Source organism: Boleophthalmus pectinirostris, unplaced genomic scaffold (assembly GCF_026225935.1).
Source record: "Boleophthalmus pectinirostris isolate CB_2022bp ecotype Guang Dong unplaced genomic scaffold, ASM2622593v1 HiC_scaffold_16, whole genome shotgun sequence".
NCBI classification, from domain to species: Eukaryota; Metazoa; Chordata; class Actinopteri; order Gobiiformes; family Gobiidae; genus Boleophthalmus; species Boleophthalmus pectinirostris.
This window is the reverse complement of record NW_026571095.1, coordinates 27,667,983-27,690,646: the sequence shown is the minus strand read 5'-3', so window position 1 is coordinate 27,690,646 and position 22,664 is coordinate 27,667,983. Positions and strand designations below refer to the sequence as shown.

At 39.9% G+C, this 22,664-nt stretch overlaps 1 protein-coding gene across 1 annotated transcript in view; it reads left to right on the top strand.

Moving 5' to 3' along the window:
• Positions 1–22,664, top strand: part of LOC110174909 (piezo-type mechanosensitive ion channel component 2) — a 238,212-nt gene that overhangs the window by 152,005 nt on the left and 63,543 nt on the right. Inside the window, 8 exon segments of the mRNA XM_055152112.1 lie at positions 2,985–3,026; positions 4,744–4,776; positions 7,953–8,236; positions 17,396–17,556; positions 18,041–18,217; positions 19,095–19,217; positions 21,106–21,306; positions 22,389–22,593. Coding sequence (XP_055008087.1) covers positions 2,985–3,026; positions 4,744–4,776; positions 7,953–8,236; positions 17,396–17,556; positions 18,041–18,217; positions 19,095–19,217; positions 21,106–21,306; positions 22,389–22,593 — 1,226 coding nt within the window.

Below are 22,664 nucleotides of genomic sequence, written 5' to 3'. Positions count from 1 at the left end.
GCAGCTACATGTACTGAATGAGATGATGTGTCCAAACTTTTGACTAATGCTGTTTAAACATGCGTGACCCGTGAAAAGTTTGGACACCTTCTTATTCATAGTTTTTTTTTTTTTTCTTTTCTTTTTTCGTACTGCTTTTTACATTTTAGATACATAAAAAAAGTGAAATCTATGAAGAAAGATATATGTAAGATTTGGTAAATAAAAAAGGAAAATTACTAAATAAAAGCAAAGCAAAAGATGTTTTTTTCCATTCCAATTTTTTTTTCCCATTTCATACCTTACTTCATATATTTGATGTCTTTGATGTCCAAAATTAAGTCGTGGGCCAAACTAAATATTTATTGATAAATTTCAACAACATCTTCACATGTTTTCTCTTCTTTTGAGATATGTAATGTTAAACCTTTTCTTAGTTTTAATAATGTAATAATAATATAATAATAGTTTTGCTTAAACATTGAATCCAGAACAAGTATAATATAAAATAATATCAAAATTTTAAATAAATAATGTCTCTGTAGCTGTAGTCTATCTGTAGCTGGCGAGCAGCTCTAATACATATTTGATATGATCTTACGGGCCAGATATTATTATATCATCGGCCAAAATTGGTCCCCGGGCCTGAGTCTGACATGTCTGTGCTAGAATATAAAATGTAGAAAAAATATCAAACGTATAAAAAGAAACATTGAATGAGAGGGTGAGTCTAAACTTTTGACTGGTCGTGAAGATGAGAGAGTTCCTTTTAAGGATTGTCTTAAGTTAGTTCTAGTTTTGGTGTCTGGCAGCAGAAAGTCTGCAGCTCTTATCTGATTGGATGATTTCTTTCAATCTGAGAGAGCAGGCAAAGGTTTATTTAATAATTCTACATACCCGACCTTTTAAATTAACATTAACATCTTTGTCTTAATGTTAACTGAAGTCATGTGCAGCTTGCTTGGCTCATCTCTGCTTTTGTCCATTACCTCCATCTCTCTTTCTCTCTTTCTCTCTTCTCTCACCCCTTTCTCTCTCTCCATGTCCCTCTCTTCTCTCCCTTTCTCTTACCATCTCTCGTCCTCTCTCTTTCTCTGTCTCCATCTCTCCCTCGCTTATAATATCCCACCGCCTCTCTCTCTGTTTCTCCTTCTCTCTCTCTTTTTGGTTATCTGGCTTTCTCCCTCTCTCTTTTTCGGTCTGTCTCTTTTCTCCTCCCCTCTCTTTGCTCATCTTCGTTTCTCTCTCTGTCTGTCCTTCCATCCGTCTTCTCTCTCTCTTACTTCCTCCTTCATCTGTCTCCCGCTCTCTCTCCATCCCTCTTCTTTCTCTTACCTCCCCTCCATTTCTTTCCCTCTCTCTCTCTCTCTCTCTCTCTCTCCTCCCTCTCCCTCTCTCCCACCTCCTCCTCCATGTCTCTCTCTGTCTCTTTCCGTCCCTCTTCTCTCCCTCTCTCCCACCTTCCCCTCCATCTCTCTCTCTCTCTCTCTCCATCCCTCTCTTCTCTCTCTCTCTCTCCCTCCTCTCTCTCTCTCCTCCCTCCATCTCTCTCTCTCTCTCCCACCTCCCCTCCATCTCTCTCTCTCTCTCCTCTCATCTCTCTCTCATCTCTCTCCCTCTTTCTGTCTCTCCATCCCTCTCACTCTCATCTCCACCTTCCCCTCCCTCTCCCTCCTCCTCCTCTCCTCTCTCTCTCTCTCTCTCTCCTCTCTCTTATCTCTCTCCTTCCATCTCTCTCTCTCCTCTCTCTCCCCTCCATCCCTCTTCTCTCTCTCCCTCTCCATCCCTCTTCTCTCTCTCTCTCTCTCTCTCCATCCCTCTCCCTCTCTCCCACCTCCTCCTCCATGTCTCTCTCTGTCTCTTTCCGTCCCTCTTCTCTCCCTCTCTCTCACCTTCCTCTCCATCTCTCTCTCTGCATCCCGCTCTTCTCTCTCTCTCTCCCACCTCCCCCTCCATCTCTCTCTCTCTCTCTCATCTCCCCCTCCATCTCTCTTTCTCTCTCATCTCCCCCTCCATCCTCTTTTCTCTCTCTCTCTCTCTCTCTCCATCTCTCCCTTCCATCTCTCTCCCTCTTTCTGTCTCTCATCCCTCTCTCTCTCTCATCTCCCCCTCCATCCCTCCCTCCCTCTCTCTCTCTCTCTCTCTCTCATCTCCCCTTCCATCTCTCTCCTCTCTCCCTCTCCATCTCTCTCTCTCTTCTCTCTCTCTCTCTCCTCTCTCTCTCCCCTCCATCTTCCTCCTCTCTCCCCTCTCTCTCTCTCCTCCCCTCCATCCTCTTTTCTCTCTCTCTTTCTCTCCCTCTCTCTCCATCTGTCTTCTCTCTCCCTCTCTCCATCCTCTCTCTCTCTCCTCTCCATCCTCTTTTCTCTCTCTCTTTCTCTCCTCCATCCTCTTCCTCTCCCTCTCCATCCCTCTTTTCTCTCTCTCTTTCTCTCTCTCTCCTCCATCCTCTCTCTCTCTCCCCCTCATTCTTCTCTCTCCCTCTCCATCCCTCTTTTCTCTCTCTCTTTCTCTCCCTCTCCCTCCATCCCTCTTCTTCTCTCTCCCCTCCATCCCTCTTCTCTCTCTCCCTCTCCATCCCTCTTTTCTCTCTCTCTCTTCCCTCTCTCTTATCTCCCTTCCATCTGTCTCCCTCTTTCTGTCTCTCCATCCCTCTCTCTCTCTCATCTCCCCCTCCATCCCTCCCTCCCTCTCTCTCTCTCTCTCTCTCCCTCTCTCTCATCTCCCCTTCCATCTCTCTCCTCTCTCTCCCCCTCCATCCCTCTTCTCTCTCTCCCTCTCCATCCCTCTTTTCTCTCTCTCTTTCTCTCCCTCTCTCTCATCTCCCTCTTCCATCTCTCTCCTCTCTCTCCCTCTATCTCTCTCTCCTCCCCTCCATCCTCTCTCTCTCTTTCTCTCCCTCTCTCTCCATCTGTCTTCTCTCTCCCTCTCTCCATCCCTCTTTTCTCCCTCCCTCTCTCCCTTTCTCTCTCCATCCCTCTTCTCTCTCTCTCTTTCTCTCTCAGTCATGCTAAGGTCAATGGGCGTGTCTATATGATCATGAGTAGGTGGGTGCTGCTTGCGTTCTCTGCTCTCTCACCACAAATTTCACTTTTTGTTATTTTATTTTATTTTATTTTCAAATCCTCCCTTTCTTAAATAATGAAATATATAAGTTTATTTTTGCTTGTGGCCTCCTATGGGGTTTTTCCTGGGTCTTTGAATATCCAATTATGTCTTGTTTAGAAATCCCTGTCCTTATTCGGTAGTTTTGAGTTACTAAAAAAAATACAATTTCTATTTTATCAAGCCTCATCTTATGTAAGTTTCCAGCCTTTTTCCAACCAAAATGAGTTTATAGAAAAGCATGTGTTCAAACTATAGTCCCTCCAACATGTGTGGTCAGCCATATTCAAGACTTCACTCACCAAAAACATGCCTGAAGAGATTTTAGATGTCATCCGTGCATGTTTGAGTAATTTAGTGATCTCTCTTGGGCTTCATTCAAAACCTTTTTATGGTTAGCTGTAAAATTCTGTCCAAAGATCCTCCCACAAGCCTACATACAGAATTTCTCCAAAAAATATACAAAAACATGATACAAAACAGTAAACAACAAGTTGACAAACCTGATTAGCAGAATCCACACTGATTGTGTTGTGGTAGCGCTCTGAAGGGGGAGTGACTTATCGTGGAGAGCAGAGTGTCAAAAACCACTGTGAAACTTATTAATTCTTTAATATCCCCTGAATATTGTGTTAATATTGTGTTAATAATGAAATAATGTAGATTTACATTTTTGTCATTATTGCGCACCCCGAGGCCTAGTTAAAGTGTACAGGGTTCCCACGGTCATGGAAATCCTGGAAAAGTCATGGAAATTGAAAATGTCATTTTCCAGACCTGGAAAAGTCATGGAATTTTGTGAATTCAATGAAAGTTTTTGAAAAGTCATGGAATTTTTGTATCTCTTTCACACAACTACAGCGTTCTGTTAAGTTATCATGAGACTATTATGATTATTTCTGAACGTCTGCGCCTTTTGTTTAAAAGAGACGACAATAAATGCACTGACAGTATTCTGAATGTTAAAAAACTATAACACCAAACCATAAGGTGAGGAGAAAGGGTGAACATTTCATATTTAGTCCCAAAAATCTGATCAATTCTACACATGTAGGTGCTGTAAAGTTATATATAAATTCACTTTAGGTCATGAAAAAGTCATGGAAAAGTTTTAAAATTTTGTCAGTGAAATAGAGTGTGAACCCTGAGTAAAGATTTACTCTTATGAGCTTTAAGCCACTTTATAATCTTCAAAAACATCAAAAACATTCCTGGAGTTGTGTTTTGTTTCATTCACGCGTTTGTATAATCTTTTATTATTTGTCTGTTTACATCTTCAGAGCTAGAAAATTTCTGTTCCAAGTGATGCATTTCAAGTTTCAGCAGCGACCTTTTAGTTTTTCAGTAGAGATAGGCAATTCCAGAGCTGAAATTACCCAAATGACTCTAGTGAAAGTGTAGGATATTTAAAAACACAGTGGAGGATTTGGTGTGAATGAAACAAAACTCAACTCCAGGTGTTTTTGATGAAGAACCAACATTATAACAGCCATCAGAAAATAGTTTTTACTCTTAAATGCGATAGAATATGGCTGGCCAGGCATCCTCTGAACCACCCTTGCCCTTAATAACAGTTGTTTCCACTACCCCATAATACTGTGTCACACTTAAGCCCTCCCATTCTCCATGTAACCTGTGTAACCTTACTGTCCGGAGCAGCATCAAGAAAAGAATCCCTTTACGACAGTCCAAGTGAGTATGAACATCCCAGGGTTTAACCAGTGCCTGCTTTGACTTGGGTCGACCCTCTGCCTGAGAAGTCCAAAAAAAAAAAAAATCACCCAGAATTCAAAGCGCTGATGCATCTTTTTCCTGTGGGAGCTCCCCAGACTCTGTTGGACGAGAGTCTAACCTAGAGAATGCAACCGGAATGCACCCTGCTTTACTCTTAAATGCCTGATGTAGTGCTCATGAACACAAAGTAGACTTCTCCCCATTATCTCTTGCATCGTCAGAATGAAAACTAAATATCTGGATAGTTTTGTATGTATACCTTTGAGGACATTTCAAGTCAAGCTTCTCTACATCATACGTGGGGCAATCTTTGAAAGCTGGTTGGAACTTACACTGTGAAATTGGTTTGTTAAACAGCAGTGGTTCTCAAATGTTGTCTTTACTGAATAATATTCCTGCTTTAAAAAGAGGTAAGGGTAACCAGGGTCTAAATGGTGTAGTTTTGAATCAAGATTGGACCAAGACTTCTCAAAAATGTGACAGATTCAATCCAGGACTAACAGCTGGTTTAAACTTTGACTAAACCAGGACCAAATTTAAGCTTTATACGGAACAGAAGTCATGACTCATGAGTATTTTTTAGGACTTGAGACTTGACTTGATAAAATGGACTAATACTTGGGACTGAACTTGGACTTGAAGGTCAGTGACTTGGGACTTGACTCGGACTTAAGGTCTCTGACTTGAGAAGACTTGAGAAGCACTTGTAAATCTGAATTCTTTCTATTCTGACCATAATGATTCACACTAAGATCTTGTCAAGACATTTAAGAAAGGAAAAATTAACTAAATTAATTTCTACAATTCTTATATACTCTATAAATACTCATATATAAATATACTATGATATTTTTTAAGTGCAATTTATCTTAAAAATTCATATAAACTGCAAAAATCTAAGCTATATTTGGTGCTTTGGTTTAAAGACTTGAAATGACTTGAATCTCAAAGCAGACGACTTGGACTTGAATTGGACTTATGGCCCAGTGATTCGAGACTCGACTTGGATTTGCCTGCATTTGACTTGGGACTTGACTTGGACTTGAGGTTAAAGACTTGAGACTTCCCTGAGACTTGCAAAACGACGACTTGGTCCCACCTCTGCATAAGAGTACTGGACAAATCCTTAAAGCTACAGTATGTCACTTTCTGGAGATGGCATGTCAGCTGCGTGATTCCATAGAAATAGAAAGTTAAAACAATACTCTGGGACATTCTCCGTTAGGGCTGGGTATCATTAAGAAGTTGCTAATATGATACATACCTTGATATGTAGGTTACGATACGATACTTATCTCGATACAGTGCACTTTCGATTTGATACGATTCAGTACGATATATTTCAAATCAGTTCGATATGGCTCAACAAAAAATAATGGCTCAAGTCTTTGTTAAACCACTTCTTGTGCGAAATTAAAATGAAACACAAACATTTTAATCATAAAACCAGTGAAAATGTCAAATGTGTCGCATAAACAAATTTCCTTCCTCTGAACAAGCAACAAAATTGTAGCGCTCTAACAAAATAATTTAGTAAAATATACCAAAAAATACTCTTAGTGATATATTGATACAGCAGGCCCTGATATCGATACTGTATCATCACATTAAACAATACGATATATCGATATTTCAGTAGTTTTGTACACCTCTATTCTCCGTGGAGGTAAGTTTTATGCCGTACCGTGGAAGATTATTATCCAGAAGGACAACATCTTCATGGAAACAAGCAGGAAGAGATCCTCCTCCAGACCAAACATGAATCATGGTTGTTGTAGATCCAATCCTGCTCAGAGTAACGACCATAGACTGTATAAAGAAGTGGATTAAGTGGAATAAGTGGATTTATAGCTTTCGACTCCAGCCAAATGAAGCTCACTGAATTTTAGAGTTCCATATTTGGAAATCTGAGCTTGCATATTTGATTATTTATTTATTTATTTCGGTCACACGTATATTTTGACATTAATTCACAGACAGTCATATTTAACACACACAGACCGAAAAGGTGCAGGCTGAAGCTTAAGCTTATTATGCCTTTACCGTTTATTCCTTTGTCGAAGCGTCATCTTGACACCAGTTCATCTTCATAAATACAGCAAGAAGAAACAAACAAATCAGAAACAGAACAACAAAGTACTACGGCACAAACTAAGTATCATATTTCATCTGTCCAGAGTTAAACATTTAAACTTCTTTATAAAGTGAAAGAGACGAGTGCACAGTTTAAGGTTTTCTGTACAGTTGTTCCAGAGCTTCACCCCTTTAACAGATTTACAAAATTTCATAATGTTTGTTCTGATTTTCTTTTTAATAAACATGGTCGTGCCTCTGAGCTCATATTGGCTCTTTCGGATTTTGAACATGTTCTGTGAAGATTTTGACAGGAGATTATTGTTTTTTCAGAGTAAAAAGGTCGACTAAATCATAAAATTTCAGAGTTTGAAGGTTTATAAATAACGCATTGGTTGATTCGTTATAAGCTGATAATGTGATTGCTCTTATTGCATTGATGGAGCCAGAAGAGCGCCCGTGCTCACTTCCTTTCCTCACTGGAACTTGAATAAACACAACCAAAAAATAAATAACAACATCAAAAACAATAAAATCATGCTTTTATTTTAATCTAGTTTTGAGCCAAAAAATAACATACTGTGGCTTTAACTAAACCAAGAACATTTTATAAACTTTATAAACCACACAGATAGTAATGTGAGGTATAATAACCACATTTTGAGAACCCCTGCACTTAGGCTCTGTTCACGCTTACGTCACAAACCAGGAAGACTTTTGGAAACATGTGACGACAACTTCCAGTGTAGTTCCGCGACAGAAAATAATTGGGGAAGCACTGCTCTACAATAACATGTAGTTGAAGAAAACTGGACCATTTTCTCATTTTCCCGAGATTTTGTCAGACCTACTACTGCAAACAGAGCCCGTCGGAAGTTCTCATCGTATGTTTCCAAATGTTTTCCTGGTTTGTGACGTGAGCGTGAATAGAGCCCTTTGAGTTCCACTTGCAGCAGAACAGCTGAAAGTAAACATTCGAGTAATATCTGTTCCTCATAAGTATATCTATACAAGTGTGTTTATAGCTCTAGTCTGGATTCTAACTGACGTCATATTTCCAGATTGGCCCATCCGGAGGGCAGCCTGGCCGACCTCACCATGCTCAGCGCCAGCTCCGTGGAGGCCGCCCTGCCCCCTAGAGACGAGGAGGAGAAGGTGCAGGACAGGCAGGAGGAGTGGGAGGCGGAGAAGGAGCAGGCTCTGGTGGTGGTGGACGACGACGGCGGCGGCGGCGGCGGCGATGGGTTCAAAAGCAAAAGTCTGTCAGACCTGAGGCAGTCCAGCTCAGAGAGTCAACACTGCAGCGCCAAGACGGAGCCCGAGCCAAGCACAGAGCAGAGTTCAGGTACACACAAACTAGGACACAAAACTCGAAACTCAAAACTCAAAAATCAAAATACAAAACTCGGTACACAAAACTCAGTACAGTCGGTGTTAGGGTTATCTCTCTTTCTTTCTCTTGCAATTTTTCTCTTTTTATCTCTGTCTTTCTTGCTGTTTTTCTCTATTTATCTCTCTCATAGTCTCTCTCTTTCTGTCTCTCTGTTCCTCTCTCTTCTCTCTCTTTCTCTTTTCATCTCACTCTTTCCCTCTGTTCCTCTTTTGTTCTCTCTATTTTTGTCTTTGTCCCTCTCCCTCTTTCTGTCTGTCTGTCTCTCTCTTTCTTTGTCTTTTTATCTCTCATTGTCTCTGTTTCTCCCTTTCTCTCACGCTTTCTATATCTCTTGCTGTTTTTCTCTTTTTATCTCTCTTTCTTACTGTCTCTCTTCCTCTTTCTTTCTTCTCTTCTCTTTCTCTCTCTCGCTCTTTCTCGCTGTTTCTCTCTTGTTCTCTCTATTTCTGTCTCTTTGTCCCTCTCCATCTTTCTACCTGTGTGTCTCTTTTTCTTTCTCTTTTTCTCTGTTTATCTCTCATTGTCTCTCTTTCTCTCTCCTTCTCTCACTTTGTCTATCTCTCTCTTTCTTACTGTCTCTCTCTGTCTCTTTCTCTCTGTTCCTCTTGTTCTCTCTATTTCTGTCTGTCTGTCCCCCTCTCTTTTTTCTTATCAGTCTCTGTCTTTCTCTCTCTTTTACTCTTTTTATCTCTCTTTTTCTTTCTTTCTCCCCCTCTCTCTTTTTCTGTCTCTCTCTCTTTCTTGCTGTTTTTCTCTTTTTATCGCTCTCTTTCTTACTGTCTCTCTCTTTCTGTCTCTCTGTTCCTCTGTTTCTCTCTCTCCTTCTCTCTCTCTCTTTGTTCTTCTCTTTCTCTCTCTGTCCCTGTCTCTCTCACTCTTTTTGTCTCTCTTTTTATTTTTCTCTCCTTTTCTCTCTCTTTTTTACCATTTTAACCCCTCCCCCTCCTCTTTCACTCTGTTTCTAACTCAATACAGTAGATGTTAATGTTGTTCAAAAGTATCGAAAATCATTTACTAATCAACATTAAGTCTAGTATCGAAACTAGATACTCATTTGAGCCGGTATTGGTACTAAAAAAGTCACATTCACACGACAAAAATGAACATTTCCTGAATAGTTTTAGAATGATCTTCAGCTGTATCAGAACAAGTATAAGAGCACATAGACTAGTACCGTATTTTCCGCACTATTAGTCGCTCTGGATTATAAGACGCACTGTCATTAGAATGGTCTATTTTCCAACTTTTTTCACAAATAAACGGCACCGGACTTTAAATGAAAAACAACAGTTGGATGGGTCAGTGGGACTTTGTTTGTTTGTGGCGTTCACGGTGACTCTGGGCTTTGTTCAGTTGTGGCGTGTAGGGAGGGTGCTGTCTGGGACCGCTGGATTGTCGGCGTGTTCGCAGTGACTCAGTTGTTCAGTCGTGTCTAGAAGTGGCACATTGCACTCGCTTTTTTGGTTCGTTCCTCCGTTCTGTTCCTCGTCGGCGTGGAGTGATGAGTGTGTCTGCGGGTGTTTTCTGCTGTGCGGTCGCTGTCTGCTCCGTGTGTGTTTGCGTGCGCTGCGGATGATGCGGCTTTGTAGTTTACTGAAGTCGTACTGGGACACCCGAGTAGATTCGTGTACAGGGCGCTCTGGATTGTGGGGCGCACAGTCATTTTTTGATGGGGTTGGAGGCTTAAGAGCGCGTCTAATAGCCTGGAAAATACAGTATTCACACATGGACCACTATGGAACCTACCTGGACTATCTAAGGAATTATAATCGATTGAAATGGGAGCTGTGAAATGGCACCTGTTTTGTTTTGATCCCCAACTGATTTACCTGAACTACGCCCAGAGCCACGCGCTTTGACGAAACTTTACAAAACCACCTGTTAACTGGATCCTGGATTGACAGGCGGGTTAAACATTCAGAGGGACTCATGCTCTATTTGCGTCAAAACAAACGACGTGGACGACAGCGATGGGTTCAAACGCAAAAATCTGTCAGACCTGATGCAGTCCAATTCAGAGAGTAAACACCGCAACGCCAAGACGGAGCCCGAACCAAGCACAGAACACGACGGCGATGGGTTCAAACGCAAAACTCTTACACGGAAGTACTATATGGAAGATAATGTGCTCCATCAGATTTTGAATTTTAAATACTGCTTAATTACTCACTTAGATTTTTTTTTATCTGAAAAAAGATGTTTGAATTATTTTTATTCTGAATTTAGTTTAGTTTTTTAATATGTTTAAAATTCTAAATAAAAAATTCTCATATTTTCAAGCCCTCAAATTCAACAGTCAAAATTCAGAATGTAAAATTTGCTAATTCTGACCAATCAGATCACTTCACTGCACCATTTCCTGCTTGGTTACTAAATTTTGTTGGATCGCTTTGGATCGATTGCTTCGGCCTCGGCGTCTTGCATCTTTCCTGTGAATTTTTTTCCCTGCGAATTTTACACTTTGAATTTTGACTGTTGAATTTGAGAGCTTGAAACATATCTGTGCCGAATATTTAAAAGGTGACATTTTTTGTTTTGAATTTTAAACACTTGTAAATGTACACTTAAAATCTCAGCAACTAAAATTCAGAATAAAAATAATTCAAACATGTTTTTTTTCAGAGTTAAAAAATTCAAAGTGAGAAATTTTTTTTTTAATTTTTTTTTGTTTATTAAGGACATCACAATCGCATTAGACAAGCCAGATGCATTGCTTTGAGTGTTTTAGCACAAGTGATTCAAGTTTTCAACACCTGTCGATATAAAAATATAAACTACAGGCATAAAAACAGAGAATACAAGACACATAAATTACACACAGATAAAATATATACAGTACATTTTCAGTGGATGCAGTTTTGATTGGAAACATACAATAATTTAAATTTCCTTTTAAATTTGTTGTTGTTGGTTTCCAATTTTAAATGAGCTGGTGAACCGTTCCACAGACTGGCCCCTTTAAAAGAGAACGAGGACTGACCAAGAGTCGTCCTGTACCTGGGAACATCACAATTACCACTAGTAGCGCCTCTTGTGTTCGCTCTGTGTGAACATTTTATGGTCCTGGTAAATTCTGAGTGTAATGATGTATCGCAGTTAAGACACTTAAAAAATAAATAAGATTATTAAAATTGATAAAATTTTCAAAGTTAAAAAGTTGATGTTTCTTTGTAATTTCAGAGTGGTGCCAGTGTTTGGGCTTTTTGTCAAGGATCTTAAGGGTCAGTTTGTAAAATGAACAAAGCGGTTTCAATGTAGTTGAGGAGGCCTGTTACCATAGATAGATAGATAAGATAGATGAGAGAAGATCATTGCGTTCATGAATAGTTTAGAGGTGTGGAGCGATAGATCTTTATGAAACGAAAGCAACTGAGACTAGTCTTAATCTTCTTCACCAAGTATTTTGTGTGACCGGTAAATTCATCTAGAATGAGGCCAAGGTATTTAACTTCACTGACTGCTTGAATTTTCTCATTGTGCGTAGTCACTTCAAAGTCACAGTTTTTTGTTTGTGTACACACTGAAAAACAAAGAGAAACTGTTTTTTTCACATTTAAAGTCAGATGTGACACACTAAGCCATTTTGAGACAATTCAACAGCAAATTCAGAATCTAATGAAATAAATTATCTTCCAAATTATCTTCTAAAATCTCGGATAAGTTATGTATTGTATTCTGATTGATACGAGAATTTTCTAGCAACAGAAGTAGGACCGTCCCAAGTTAAAAATAGCTGTACAGTTTGATTCCAGGACCCTTCTAGATTCAAGCACAATGTGGAAGAGACTGGACCAATTCATGACGTCAGTGTCCCAGAAACGACTAGACTCACGATCAAATCAATTGCAATGAAATGTTTAGAAATCATCGCGTTTGTGCTGTCATCCACACGCCACGATCAATCTTCAGTACTGGTCTTAAGAGCTGTTAAGAGAGAATTTATTCTGCTCTGTGTCTCGTGTGAGTTCTTGGCCCAATCTTCTCTGCTCTCCGTCTTTTCACTGGGGCTTTGAGCTATAGGCTGACTCTGCCTGCTGCTAGTTTTCTGACCATAATTCTTAGACGTTTCAGAAACTTTGTCCCGAAGGCCTGAGTTTTTTTTCTGCCATGCTTCATTCCTTGGCAAGTATATAAAACATAATATGCAAATTTTCAAAGTTTTCAGGACCAAACATGACGTAAACCCCACTCACATGTTTTGAGCTCTTCTTTACCTCTCTCTCCTCCTCCTTCCAGACTCCTCTCTCTCTCTCTTTCTTTCTCTCACTCATTATTTCTCTCTTTTACTCTCTATCTTTCTGTCTCACTCTCTTTCTGTTTGTCTGTTCCTCTCCTGTTCTCTTTGTTTTTCTGTCTCTCTTATCTTTGTGTTTCTTTCTCGTTCTCTCTCCCCTTCTCTTTTTCTCCCTGGGTCCTCTCACTCTTTTTCTCATTTTACTTCTTTCCCTCTCTTCTGTCTCACTCTCTCTCTCTCCTTCTCTGTCATTCTTTCCCTCTGTTTCTTTCTTTTTGTCTCTCTCTTTCTCCCTTCCTTTTTTTCTGTCTCTGTCTCTCTCTTTATCTCTCTCTTTCCGTCTCTCTGCCTGTCACTTACTCTCCATTTTTGTCTATCTCTCTGTCCTGCTTTCTTTCTCTCCTTTTCTCTTTTTATCTCTCTCTCTCACTCCCTCTCTTTCTATCCATCTGTTCCTCTCCTGTTCTCTCTCTTTGTCGTCCTGTCTCTCTCTTTTTCTGTCTCTGTGTTTCTCTCTCGTTCTCTCACACCCTCTCTTTTTCTTTTTACTTCTCTCCCTCTCTTTCTGTCTCACTCGTACTGTCTCTCCTTCTCTATCATGCTTTCTCTCTTGTTTTCTCTTTCTTTCTTTGTGTCTCTTTCCATTGCTTGTTCTCCCTTTCTCTCTCTCTTTCTATCTGTTCCTCTCCTGTTCTCTCTCTCTGTCTGTCTTTCTGTCTCTCTTTTTCTCTCTGTTTCTCTCTTGTTCTCTCTCCCCCCGCTCTCTTCCTCCCTGTGTCCTCTCTCTTTTTCTCTTTTTACTTTTTCTCCCTCTCTCTCTGTCTCTCCTTCTTTATCATTCTTTCTCTTTGGCTTTCTCTTTCTGCCTCTCACTCTGACTTCCTTTCTTTCTGTCCTCTTTATCTCTCTCTTTCCATCTCTCACTCGTTCTCCCGTTCTCTCTTTATATCTCTCGTTTTATGTTTTTATCTCTCTTTCTCCCTCTCTCTTTCCGTCTGTCTGTCCTCCTCCTGTTCTCTCTCTCTGTTTTTCTGTCTCTGTTTCTCTCTCGTTCTCCCTGTGTCCTCTCTCTTTTTCTTTTTACTTCTCTCCCTCTCTCTTTCTCTCTCTTTCTGTCTCCCTCTTGCTCTCACTTCCTTTCTTTCTATCTCTCTCTCTGTTTATCTCTTTCTTATTCTTGTCTCTTTCTGTCTCTCTCTCCGTCACTCACTCTCCGTTTCTCTCTCTTTCTATCTATCTCTCTGTCTCTCTTTTTCACTTTTTATCTCTCGCCACCTGAGCATGTCTCTTGTTTAAACACCAGCTCCTCCCATCTCCTCCTCCCCTCTTTCCTCTCCTCCCTCCTCCCTCTCCTCCCTTCTTTCCTCTCCTCCCTTTCATACATCCAGCTGTATTTCTTCACAGACACCACCATTAAAAAACCCAGTGTTCTACAGAGATTTGGTACGGGGCAGATTTACTCCAAGTTTAACTCATAAGTCACTTTCGGTGCGCTCCCTTTCTCCTCTCATTCCTTGTACGACCAACACAAGCACAGTATTCGTATTTCCCACACACACGAACGCACCACTCTTAAATTAAAGCGTTGTATATACACAGAAAATAAAATAGGTGATAAAACAGAACTGCCAGACCCCTCTACATGTAATGAGCTGCTGCTGTATGAACTATATAAGCTCTCGGTGCAAACAATGGGACCACTATTACTCCAAAAATAATAGAGCTTTTAGAAAACACGGGCTATATTGCATTATTTTAATATACTTGGGAGAATATAAACATTTGATTGGAGTCAGAATTCCCCAATTAAATAATACGGAGTATGCTTTGCCAGTTTTAAAGGTGTTATAATGCTTATGTACTCGCAGTGACGTCATGGCTACGTTCAGACTGCAGGGCTCAATTTGGATTTTTTTGTGAAATCTGATTTTTTTGGCGAGGTTGTTCACATTTCCAATTTAATGCGAATTGTATGTGATCTCCAGTGTGAACTTTAAACGCCCCCAAAGTGTCCCTCATTCGCACTGGAGGACACGACGACGTCACACGCAGCGAGTAGCCTGAACGCTTGGCTTGTCTTCCAAAATACATTTCAGTTCTTCGTAAAGTGGACAGGCTACACGTCCACGGTCGCTTTGTTTGTTTGAGTCTTTAGCCTCCTTGTATTTGACTCTCAGGCTCTTCATTTTTTGAGCCAAGACCGACTGTAGCCATACTCGGACACTTCTTTGGGAATCATTTCATAAACTGCCCGGTTCCGATAAGACCCTTCCAATTTGGCCTGAATGCAGCGATCCCCCGAAATATTAATAAACTCTTTAACCTCACTTTTGACTAGACTCTGAGCCTGACTTGTAGGTGGGATGAATGCGACTTGGCCGTTCAGACTGAAGTCACATGTCAAAAGATCGGATATGTATCGGTTCTAGGACCACATATCCAAGTGTCCTGGGTCAAATTTGAAAAAATTGGATCTGTGTCGTTCAGACTGTCATTAAAAGATCAGATACAGGTCACATAGGGGCGAAAAAATCAGATTTGAGTCACTTCAGGCTGCAGTCTGAACGTAGTCCATGATGGGGTTGTTCTGTGCAGTCGTGGAAGAAGTACTTGATTTTGATACTGAACTAAAAGTACATATAGTGAAGCAAAAAAAATACTCAAGTAAAAGTAAAAGTATCACATGAAAAAAATAACTTAAGTAAAAGTATTAAACTACCCTTTTAAAATGTGCTTAAAGAGTAAAAAGTAAACATATTTCATGGAGATTTTGATATCTAATACAACTTAAAATAATCAGAAAAATACTTCAGTCCAGTTTAAAATCTTAGTGGAATAGAAAGTACAGGTATCTGTTCTCAGATGTGGTGAAGTAATGTATGTATGTCTATGGCAGAATGTTCAGCTGTTACCACGGTGACATAGCTGACCCATTAGCCGCTGCATTCAGACTCCTGAAAATGCAGTGTTATAAATCTATTTGGTGTTTTTTTTTTTGTTTGTTTGTTTTGAGTCTTAAAACTTTTTTGTGTCACCATGGTAACTAGTGAGCATTCCACCATACAGATAGACGTACAACACCCCCAGCATGATGTCACTGTGAAGTATCAATACTCTTTTTTTGTTGTTGTTGTTGTTTTCTCCAAAATCGTGCGAACCTTTTTCCAAGTAGCAGAGATCGACTCAAATTCCGACTTTATTGGATGAGACGTATCTGACCTTTTCATGCTCGGAGACTAAACTATGTGTTCTGGTTTGAATCAGTGAAGAATCTTCCCCAGAAAACAACAGAGACATGTCCAGGATCGGGCCTTTAAAAACACGGCGCTGTGATCTGCAGACACCTGGAAATGCTCCCCTCCTCTTTAAAACATCTCTGCGCTTCGTCTGGCTTTCATTCTGTAAACTATTTTCCACCACTCAGACAGAATAGTGACGGGAGATATGAGGTGTGTCCTGAACCAAAACACCTATTGATACTCTGCAGCTGACCTCGATAACGTTCCCTGGGGTGGGTGATGCTAACTGTGGGCACTGCTTTGTCTGAAGATCTGTTAGAGTTTAATCTGAGTTTTGTTTGAACACAGTCTGACCACAAAGAACTGGTTTTGTACTGTTAAACAAGTCCCTCTCAAATAACAATAGTCACAAGTTTTCTGAAAATCTAAACAGAATTTAAACTCGTATTGATCACACGCTCCTGTCATTTGAATCCATTTTGTGTTTATTCGTAAGTTTTCAGATCATCTTAAAACTTTTTTGATGGATATTGCTGTTGTGTGCTTTGTGACACCGGTGTTATTGCTGAAAATTCCACCATAGACATACAGGTAAAACACCCCCAGCTTGATGTCAGTGCAGGACGAAATCAAAACAAAGAAATAATCTGTGTCTAAAGCAGAAGTAAAACAAATACTAAACTGATGAAAACAGGCAATAATGATAGGTAAACTTGGACTTTTGAATTTTTTAGAAGGAGAGAACCAATCTGCAACTATGATGTTTGTCATACTAAATGATACAAAAATGTAATTTCTATGAAAAAATACTACACTAAAAATACCATTCTTTATTTAGACAATGGAGTGTCAAACATTAAATCTTAGTTCTTTTCTTTTATATTAGCCTGATTCGTCAGCCGGTTTTTCTTGGTGGAATCCATCTGACCTCACAGCATTAGGATTCTTTTGCTTGATGGTAGGCGGGAATTTTTTATTTAACCAATCGATGCTATTTGGTCATGACGTATCTAATGTGCCAAATCCCGTAGGAAGAAGGGCAATAACGTCTTTCTCCTTGATAAAATTCGCCAAACATTCTCTTTGTTCAGGTTTTAAATCCTTGATCTCGGGAATCTGTTGAATTACTGTTGTACTGTACCACAAAAAGCACCCAGACAGGCGCTTGAGTTTGACGTCATGGTCTACAACCAGGGTTCTTGCAAACTGTCTAGTGTATTTCCGATTCCTGACCTAGTCGCTGGATACAAGTGAAATTGAGCAGAGACACTAGGTGGTGCCAACCTGGCTACTTTTATATTCCCATGTGACCTTAAAACTTTTCAGGACAAGTTTCATTTTTGTCCTGTGAATGTGACTTTTGTAGTATCAGTATTTCCACAAATGAGTATCTAGATTTGATACTAGTTTTAGTCTTGATTAGTATCTGATTTTCAATAACAACCCTGTATAATAATCTACTCTGAGCTTTGTGTTCTCCTCTCATTGATCAAGACATTATTTAAATATAGTTTTGTATGACTGTAGCAGAAGTTACAGTGTATTTTGTTTCTTTGTCTCCTCTACGTGTTTCTCATTTGTCTTTTGAGTATTTCTGATTGTATGTCTGAGTATTTCTGTGTGTATATTTCTGACCAGACCTGAGGAATAAGTGGCACTTGGTGGTGGACCGTCTGACCGTGCTCTTCCTCAAGTTTCTCGAGTATTTCCACAAACTGCAGCTGTTCGTCTGGTGGCTCCTGGAGATCCACATCATCAAGATCGTGGCCTGCTACATCGTCCTGGTCTCCGTCAGAGAGGTACGCCAAACAACAGGGCAATCATTTCAAAAACCGCCCGCTTCTGATAAGACCCCTTCAATTTGGCCTGAATACAGCGATCCCCTCTAACATTAATGAACTCGCTAACCTTGCTTTCCCTCAGTTGACTAGACTCCGAGCCTGACGTGTAGGTGGGATGAATGTGACCTGACCGTTCAGACTGAAGTCGCATGTCAAAAGATCAGATATGTATCGGTTTTAGGAGCACATATCCAAGTGGCCTGGGTCACATTTTAAAAAATTAGATCTGTGTCGTTCAGATTGTCTTTAAAAGATTAGATACAGGTCGCACAGGGGTGAAAAAATCCGATTTGGGTCACTTCAGGCTGCAGTCTGAACGTAGCCTCAGTTCTGCTTTAAATTCCACCAACAAAAAATACAATACTTTTATTTACCGGCTCGGACAGTAAAGTTGATTAATTCTAATGTTTTTTTTCCTTCCCCTGTGTACTGCCCCCTGTAGGTGTCCCTGTTGAACTACGTGTTCCTGGCGTCGTGGGCGTTTGCTCTGCCCTACAGTCAGTATCGCCCCCTAGCGTCCAGCGTGTGTACTGTCTGGACCTGCGTCATCATCATCTGCAAAATGTTGTACCAGCTCAAGTCCATCAACCCGCCCTCCTACTCCAGCAACTGCTCCATGGTAAAGTGACGCCAAAAGTGCATCGTTATTCATCCACAAGAGTTTGTTTGTACAATTAAAAACATTTATGGACTTAGAAAATGTTAAGTTTGTTTGTGATAATCTTGGTTTGGAGACTGGACCAATCACAGAGAAGCTTTGTGGTTTAACTGGAAGCCAAAGGTGAAGTGCCAGGACTAAATCAGGACTAAACCAGGACTAAATCAGGATGAAATCAGGATGAAATCAGGACTATACTAAAACTAAACCAAGACTAACCAAGGAATAAACCATCATTAATACAGAACAAAACTTAGACTAACATAGAATTAACCAAGACTAAACCAGGATTAAATCAGGAATAAATCATGCCTAAACCAGGACTAACACAGAACTAAACCAGGACTAAAATAGAATTAAACCAGGACTAATCCAGGACTACACTAGAACTAAACCAAGACTATCAATCAATCAATCAACTATAACAACAATATAAAAACATTCTAAATTAAAACTAAACCAGGACTAAACCACACCTAAACCAGGACCAGGACTAAACCAGGACCGGTAGGACTGAACCAGGTCTAAACCACAATTTAACCAGGGCTAATCCAAACAAAACCAGGACTACAGCAGGAGTAAATCAGAACTAAATCAAGACTAAACTACAATTAAATCACAACTAAACCACAACTTAACCCATAGTAATCGGGGAGTAAACCAAAACTAAGCCAGGACTAAGTCAGGACTAAACCAGGGCCAAACCAGGACCACACCATGACTAAACCAGGACTATACCAGGACTATACCAGGACTAAACCAGGATTAAACCAGAACTACACCAGGACTAAACCAGGATTTACACCAGGACTAACCCTCTTGCTGCCTTCTCTCGCAGCCGGACGGTTACACCGAAGCGCAGGAGCAGGAGCTGAAGGACTCTCTCTTGTACCGGGACCTCGTGGATCCTGCCAACTGGGTCGGTCTAAACAAGGCTGACGACGTGTTGTCATACTTACGGGTGAGCATCAGGTTTAAATTATGTTAGACGATCTCATAAATGCATGGAGAAACTTGTATTTTCAATCAAATTATCACATTAGCACAAGATATAGCAATAATGTTTTGATGCAACTAAAATCGCATGTTTATTTTGTCCATGAGCAAAATATATAATTAAATTGCAAAATTATTGTACAAATAAAAATTATTTATCACAGTTAATAAAAGAAACAAGTCCACTGATTTGTACAATAGAAAACTGTGGTGCCCAAAGGAAGCTGATGTAGCTGTAAACATCATCACGACAAAGAGCCATGCAGTTGTTGACAGCTCTGACGGACGGCTGCACATCACACTATTTTATTTACTTATTGTTTGTTTGTTTGAACAGGGACAGATATACAAACTTAGATTAACAATTAAGTAATCTCATGTAGGTATCGCAGTGTTTGTAGCCAAGACTAATTCACAAACCACTTCCCAGAAGAGCTTTTAAAACTGTTTACTAAAAAGCAGTGGGATTGTTGGATGAAAAAACAGTAAATATAGTGAACGCGTCAAGAGAATCAATTAAAATATTACACATGTACAAACTCACACACACTCATTTCACTCTTTCTCATCCCCCTCTCATCCCTGCACTCCCATTCCCTCTCTCTGCAGGAGCCAGTCTGTTTTTAAAGGTTTACAGTCCAGTCATAATCTTTATGTAGCAGGTAGAGGATTAGAGAGCGAGTAGAGGATTTTTTTTTTTCATTTATACCAAAATGACAACGTAGTGCTGCTGAATCCTACATGTATAACCAGTTAGGAAAGTAAAATTGGAGAAAGGAGTAAGTACAGAGAGGGTAAATCAGAAGGGAAACTACTATAACATGGTAAACAGCTCTAAAAGATTGATTTTTGCAGAGAGACTTTAAGGTTTTACTACTAACTTACCCCATGTTAGTGTCCCCGACTACAGCAAGTGTGTGAGAATTTAGTTTTTTTGTCTGTTTAACAACCATTTTGTTATGTGTAAAATCCCTCACTCATCCAGGTAGAATTCTTGGCAAAGGAGAAGTTCAATTTGTCAACTGGACAAATGTTTATGTAGGTCGAAAACACTGGTGGACACTTCCTTAATGAGCAGCATTCTGACCAGAACTGAAGAAGCAGCTTGGATGAGCAAAACATTTTTGACCTAAATAAATGTTTGTCTAGTTGACAAATTGATTTTGTCCTTTGCTGTGGATTCTACCTGGACAAGTGAAGGATTTTACACATAACAAAATGGTTGTTAAACAGACAAACTAAATAAGCAAGTTATTTTGCGTATATTTGGAAATAAAATTATTCCACATCCTGTCTTGTGATTCATTTTATTATTGTCCATTGCTAATTTGCAGTTAAGTCATTTTAGATCAGGGGTCTCCAACATTTTTCCTCCAGTGAGCTACTTTTACAAAACGAAAATGCGCAAGAGCTACTCATTTTAATGGTCACAAGAAATTGAGCATATATAAGAACCATGGTGAGCCTTAGATGAGGTACAGTTAGACGCCTATTAAACATAAACCATTTTCCATTTATGAGTGTACAAAGTTAGGCATCAAAATGATACATTTACAATAGTAAAAGGCATTTAATTCATCAGATTTTACTTATTCAGCACAATGCATGTAATTCAGAAATACCTTGGTGAGCTACTTTAAAGGGGGTGGAGAGCTACTGGTAGCTCCTGAGCTACAGGTTCGAGACCCTTGTTTTAGATCAATATTGCAATTTAAAATGTTCAAATTATAACACAACAATCCAGAGGTGTCATACATATAACTATATATAACTATACAGCAGACACAAGCGCAGTATGTCTTCTTTTACAGTATTTACTAGTATTTATTGATTTAATGTGTTTCTCCTCTCAGAATAACCTGTTGATGCTGGCGGTTCTGGCCTTCGAGGTGACCATCTACAGACACCAGCAGTACTACAGACTGAGGAACAAGCTGAGCCCTCCGGCCGCTCGCATCATCTTCCACGACATCACCAGACAGCACCTGGACATCGGCATTGTCCACTTCGTCAAATACTTTGTCAACTACTTCTTCTACAAGTTCGGACTGGAGGTGAGCGTCAAGAAACTCAGTCATAAAAAAGAAGAGTCTGTGTATTTGTAGTAGTGGCCTTTTCTGTGTTTTTCAGAACAGATTTGCTTTAATAATCAGCGGTGTCTAGTACTCAGTTAGGTTTAATAACTTTTTAAAGATTGCTTTTCTAGCAGCATACTTTTACTCCTACTTGTGTAATAATTTGTATTGAAAAAAACAGTACTTAAATTTTAACTTTCGAGTAAAAGTTGTGGCTTCTCTTCCCACTGTGAGGAAGTCTAATGTGACGCTTTATGTTGACAATATGAAATGATTTGAACATTTGTGTTTCTTGCACCACTTCTTCAAATATGATGTTGTTAGTTGTTCTAATTTTATGTCAATCCTTTGAAAGTACCAGATTTTTTTGGTTATATTTATTGTTTTGTCCTTCAGATTACTGTATTTTTCGGACTATAAAGCGCACTGGATTATAAGGCACAGAATCAATAATGTTGAATTCTCTCGTCTATTTTTGGATTATAAAGTGCATTAAGTGAAACAAACGGACGACACTTGAGACTGATCCCTTAGCCCAGGCGTCCATGATCCATTGGCAGATCTTGGCGTAAAAAAAAATAAGTTTTTTAAAATTTCCTATGAGGAGGACTCAAATATACATTGAGTAATAATGTGTTTAATTGCGCACATTTGTTTACATTTTACAGAAATGAAACTTAAAACCGCATGCCTAATTTACATTAACTTGTGAGCTGGTGCGGTTCAGCTTCTGTGCCCGTGAGGCTCTTGACTACAGTAGCCATAATGCTCTGACCATCCATCAAGCGGTGCGGCTTCGTAGTTTATCAAAGTCATATTAAAACATTTTGACAGATTTTTAAGCGCCATGTATCACATAAAATCAGTTCAAGGTCAGTAAACACAACCAAAGTACACCAGGCACACTGGATTATAAGGCGCACCGTCGATTTTTGAGAAAGGATTTTAAGTGCTCCTTATAGTCCGAAAAATACGGTACTTTAACTTCAAATTATAAACCAGATGTTAAGATATCCAGACTCATGGGTTTCTGGCATTTCTCACACTGTCTCTCTCCTCAGACGTGTTTGTTGTTGGGGGTGAATGTGATTGGACAGAGGATGGACTTTTACTCCATGCTGCATGCGTTCGCCCTGATCGCCGTCATGTACCGCAGGAGGAGGAAAGCCATCGCGGAGATCTGGCCCAAGTACTGCTGTTTCCTGGCCTGCATGCTCACCTTCCAGTACTTCATCTGCATCGGCATCCCACCTGCAGCCTGTAAAGGTGGGTGTGGGGAAACTGCATTCTTCTGATGACCTAGAAAACACAGGGAGGACTGGAAACTTAAAGGTGCA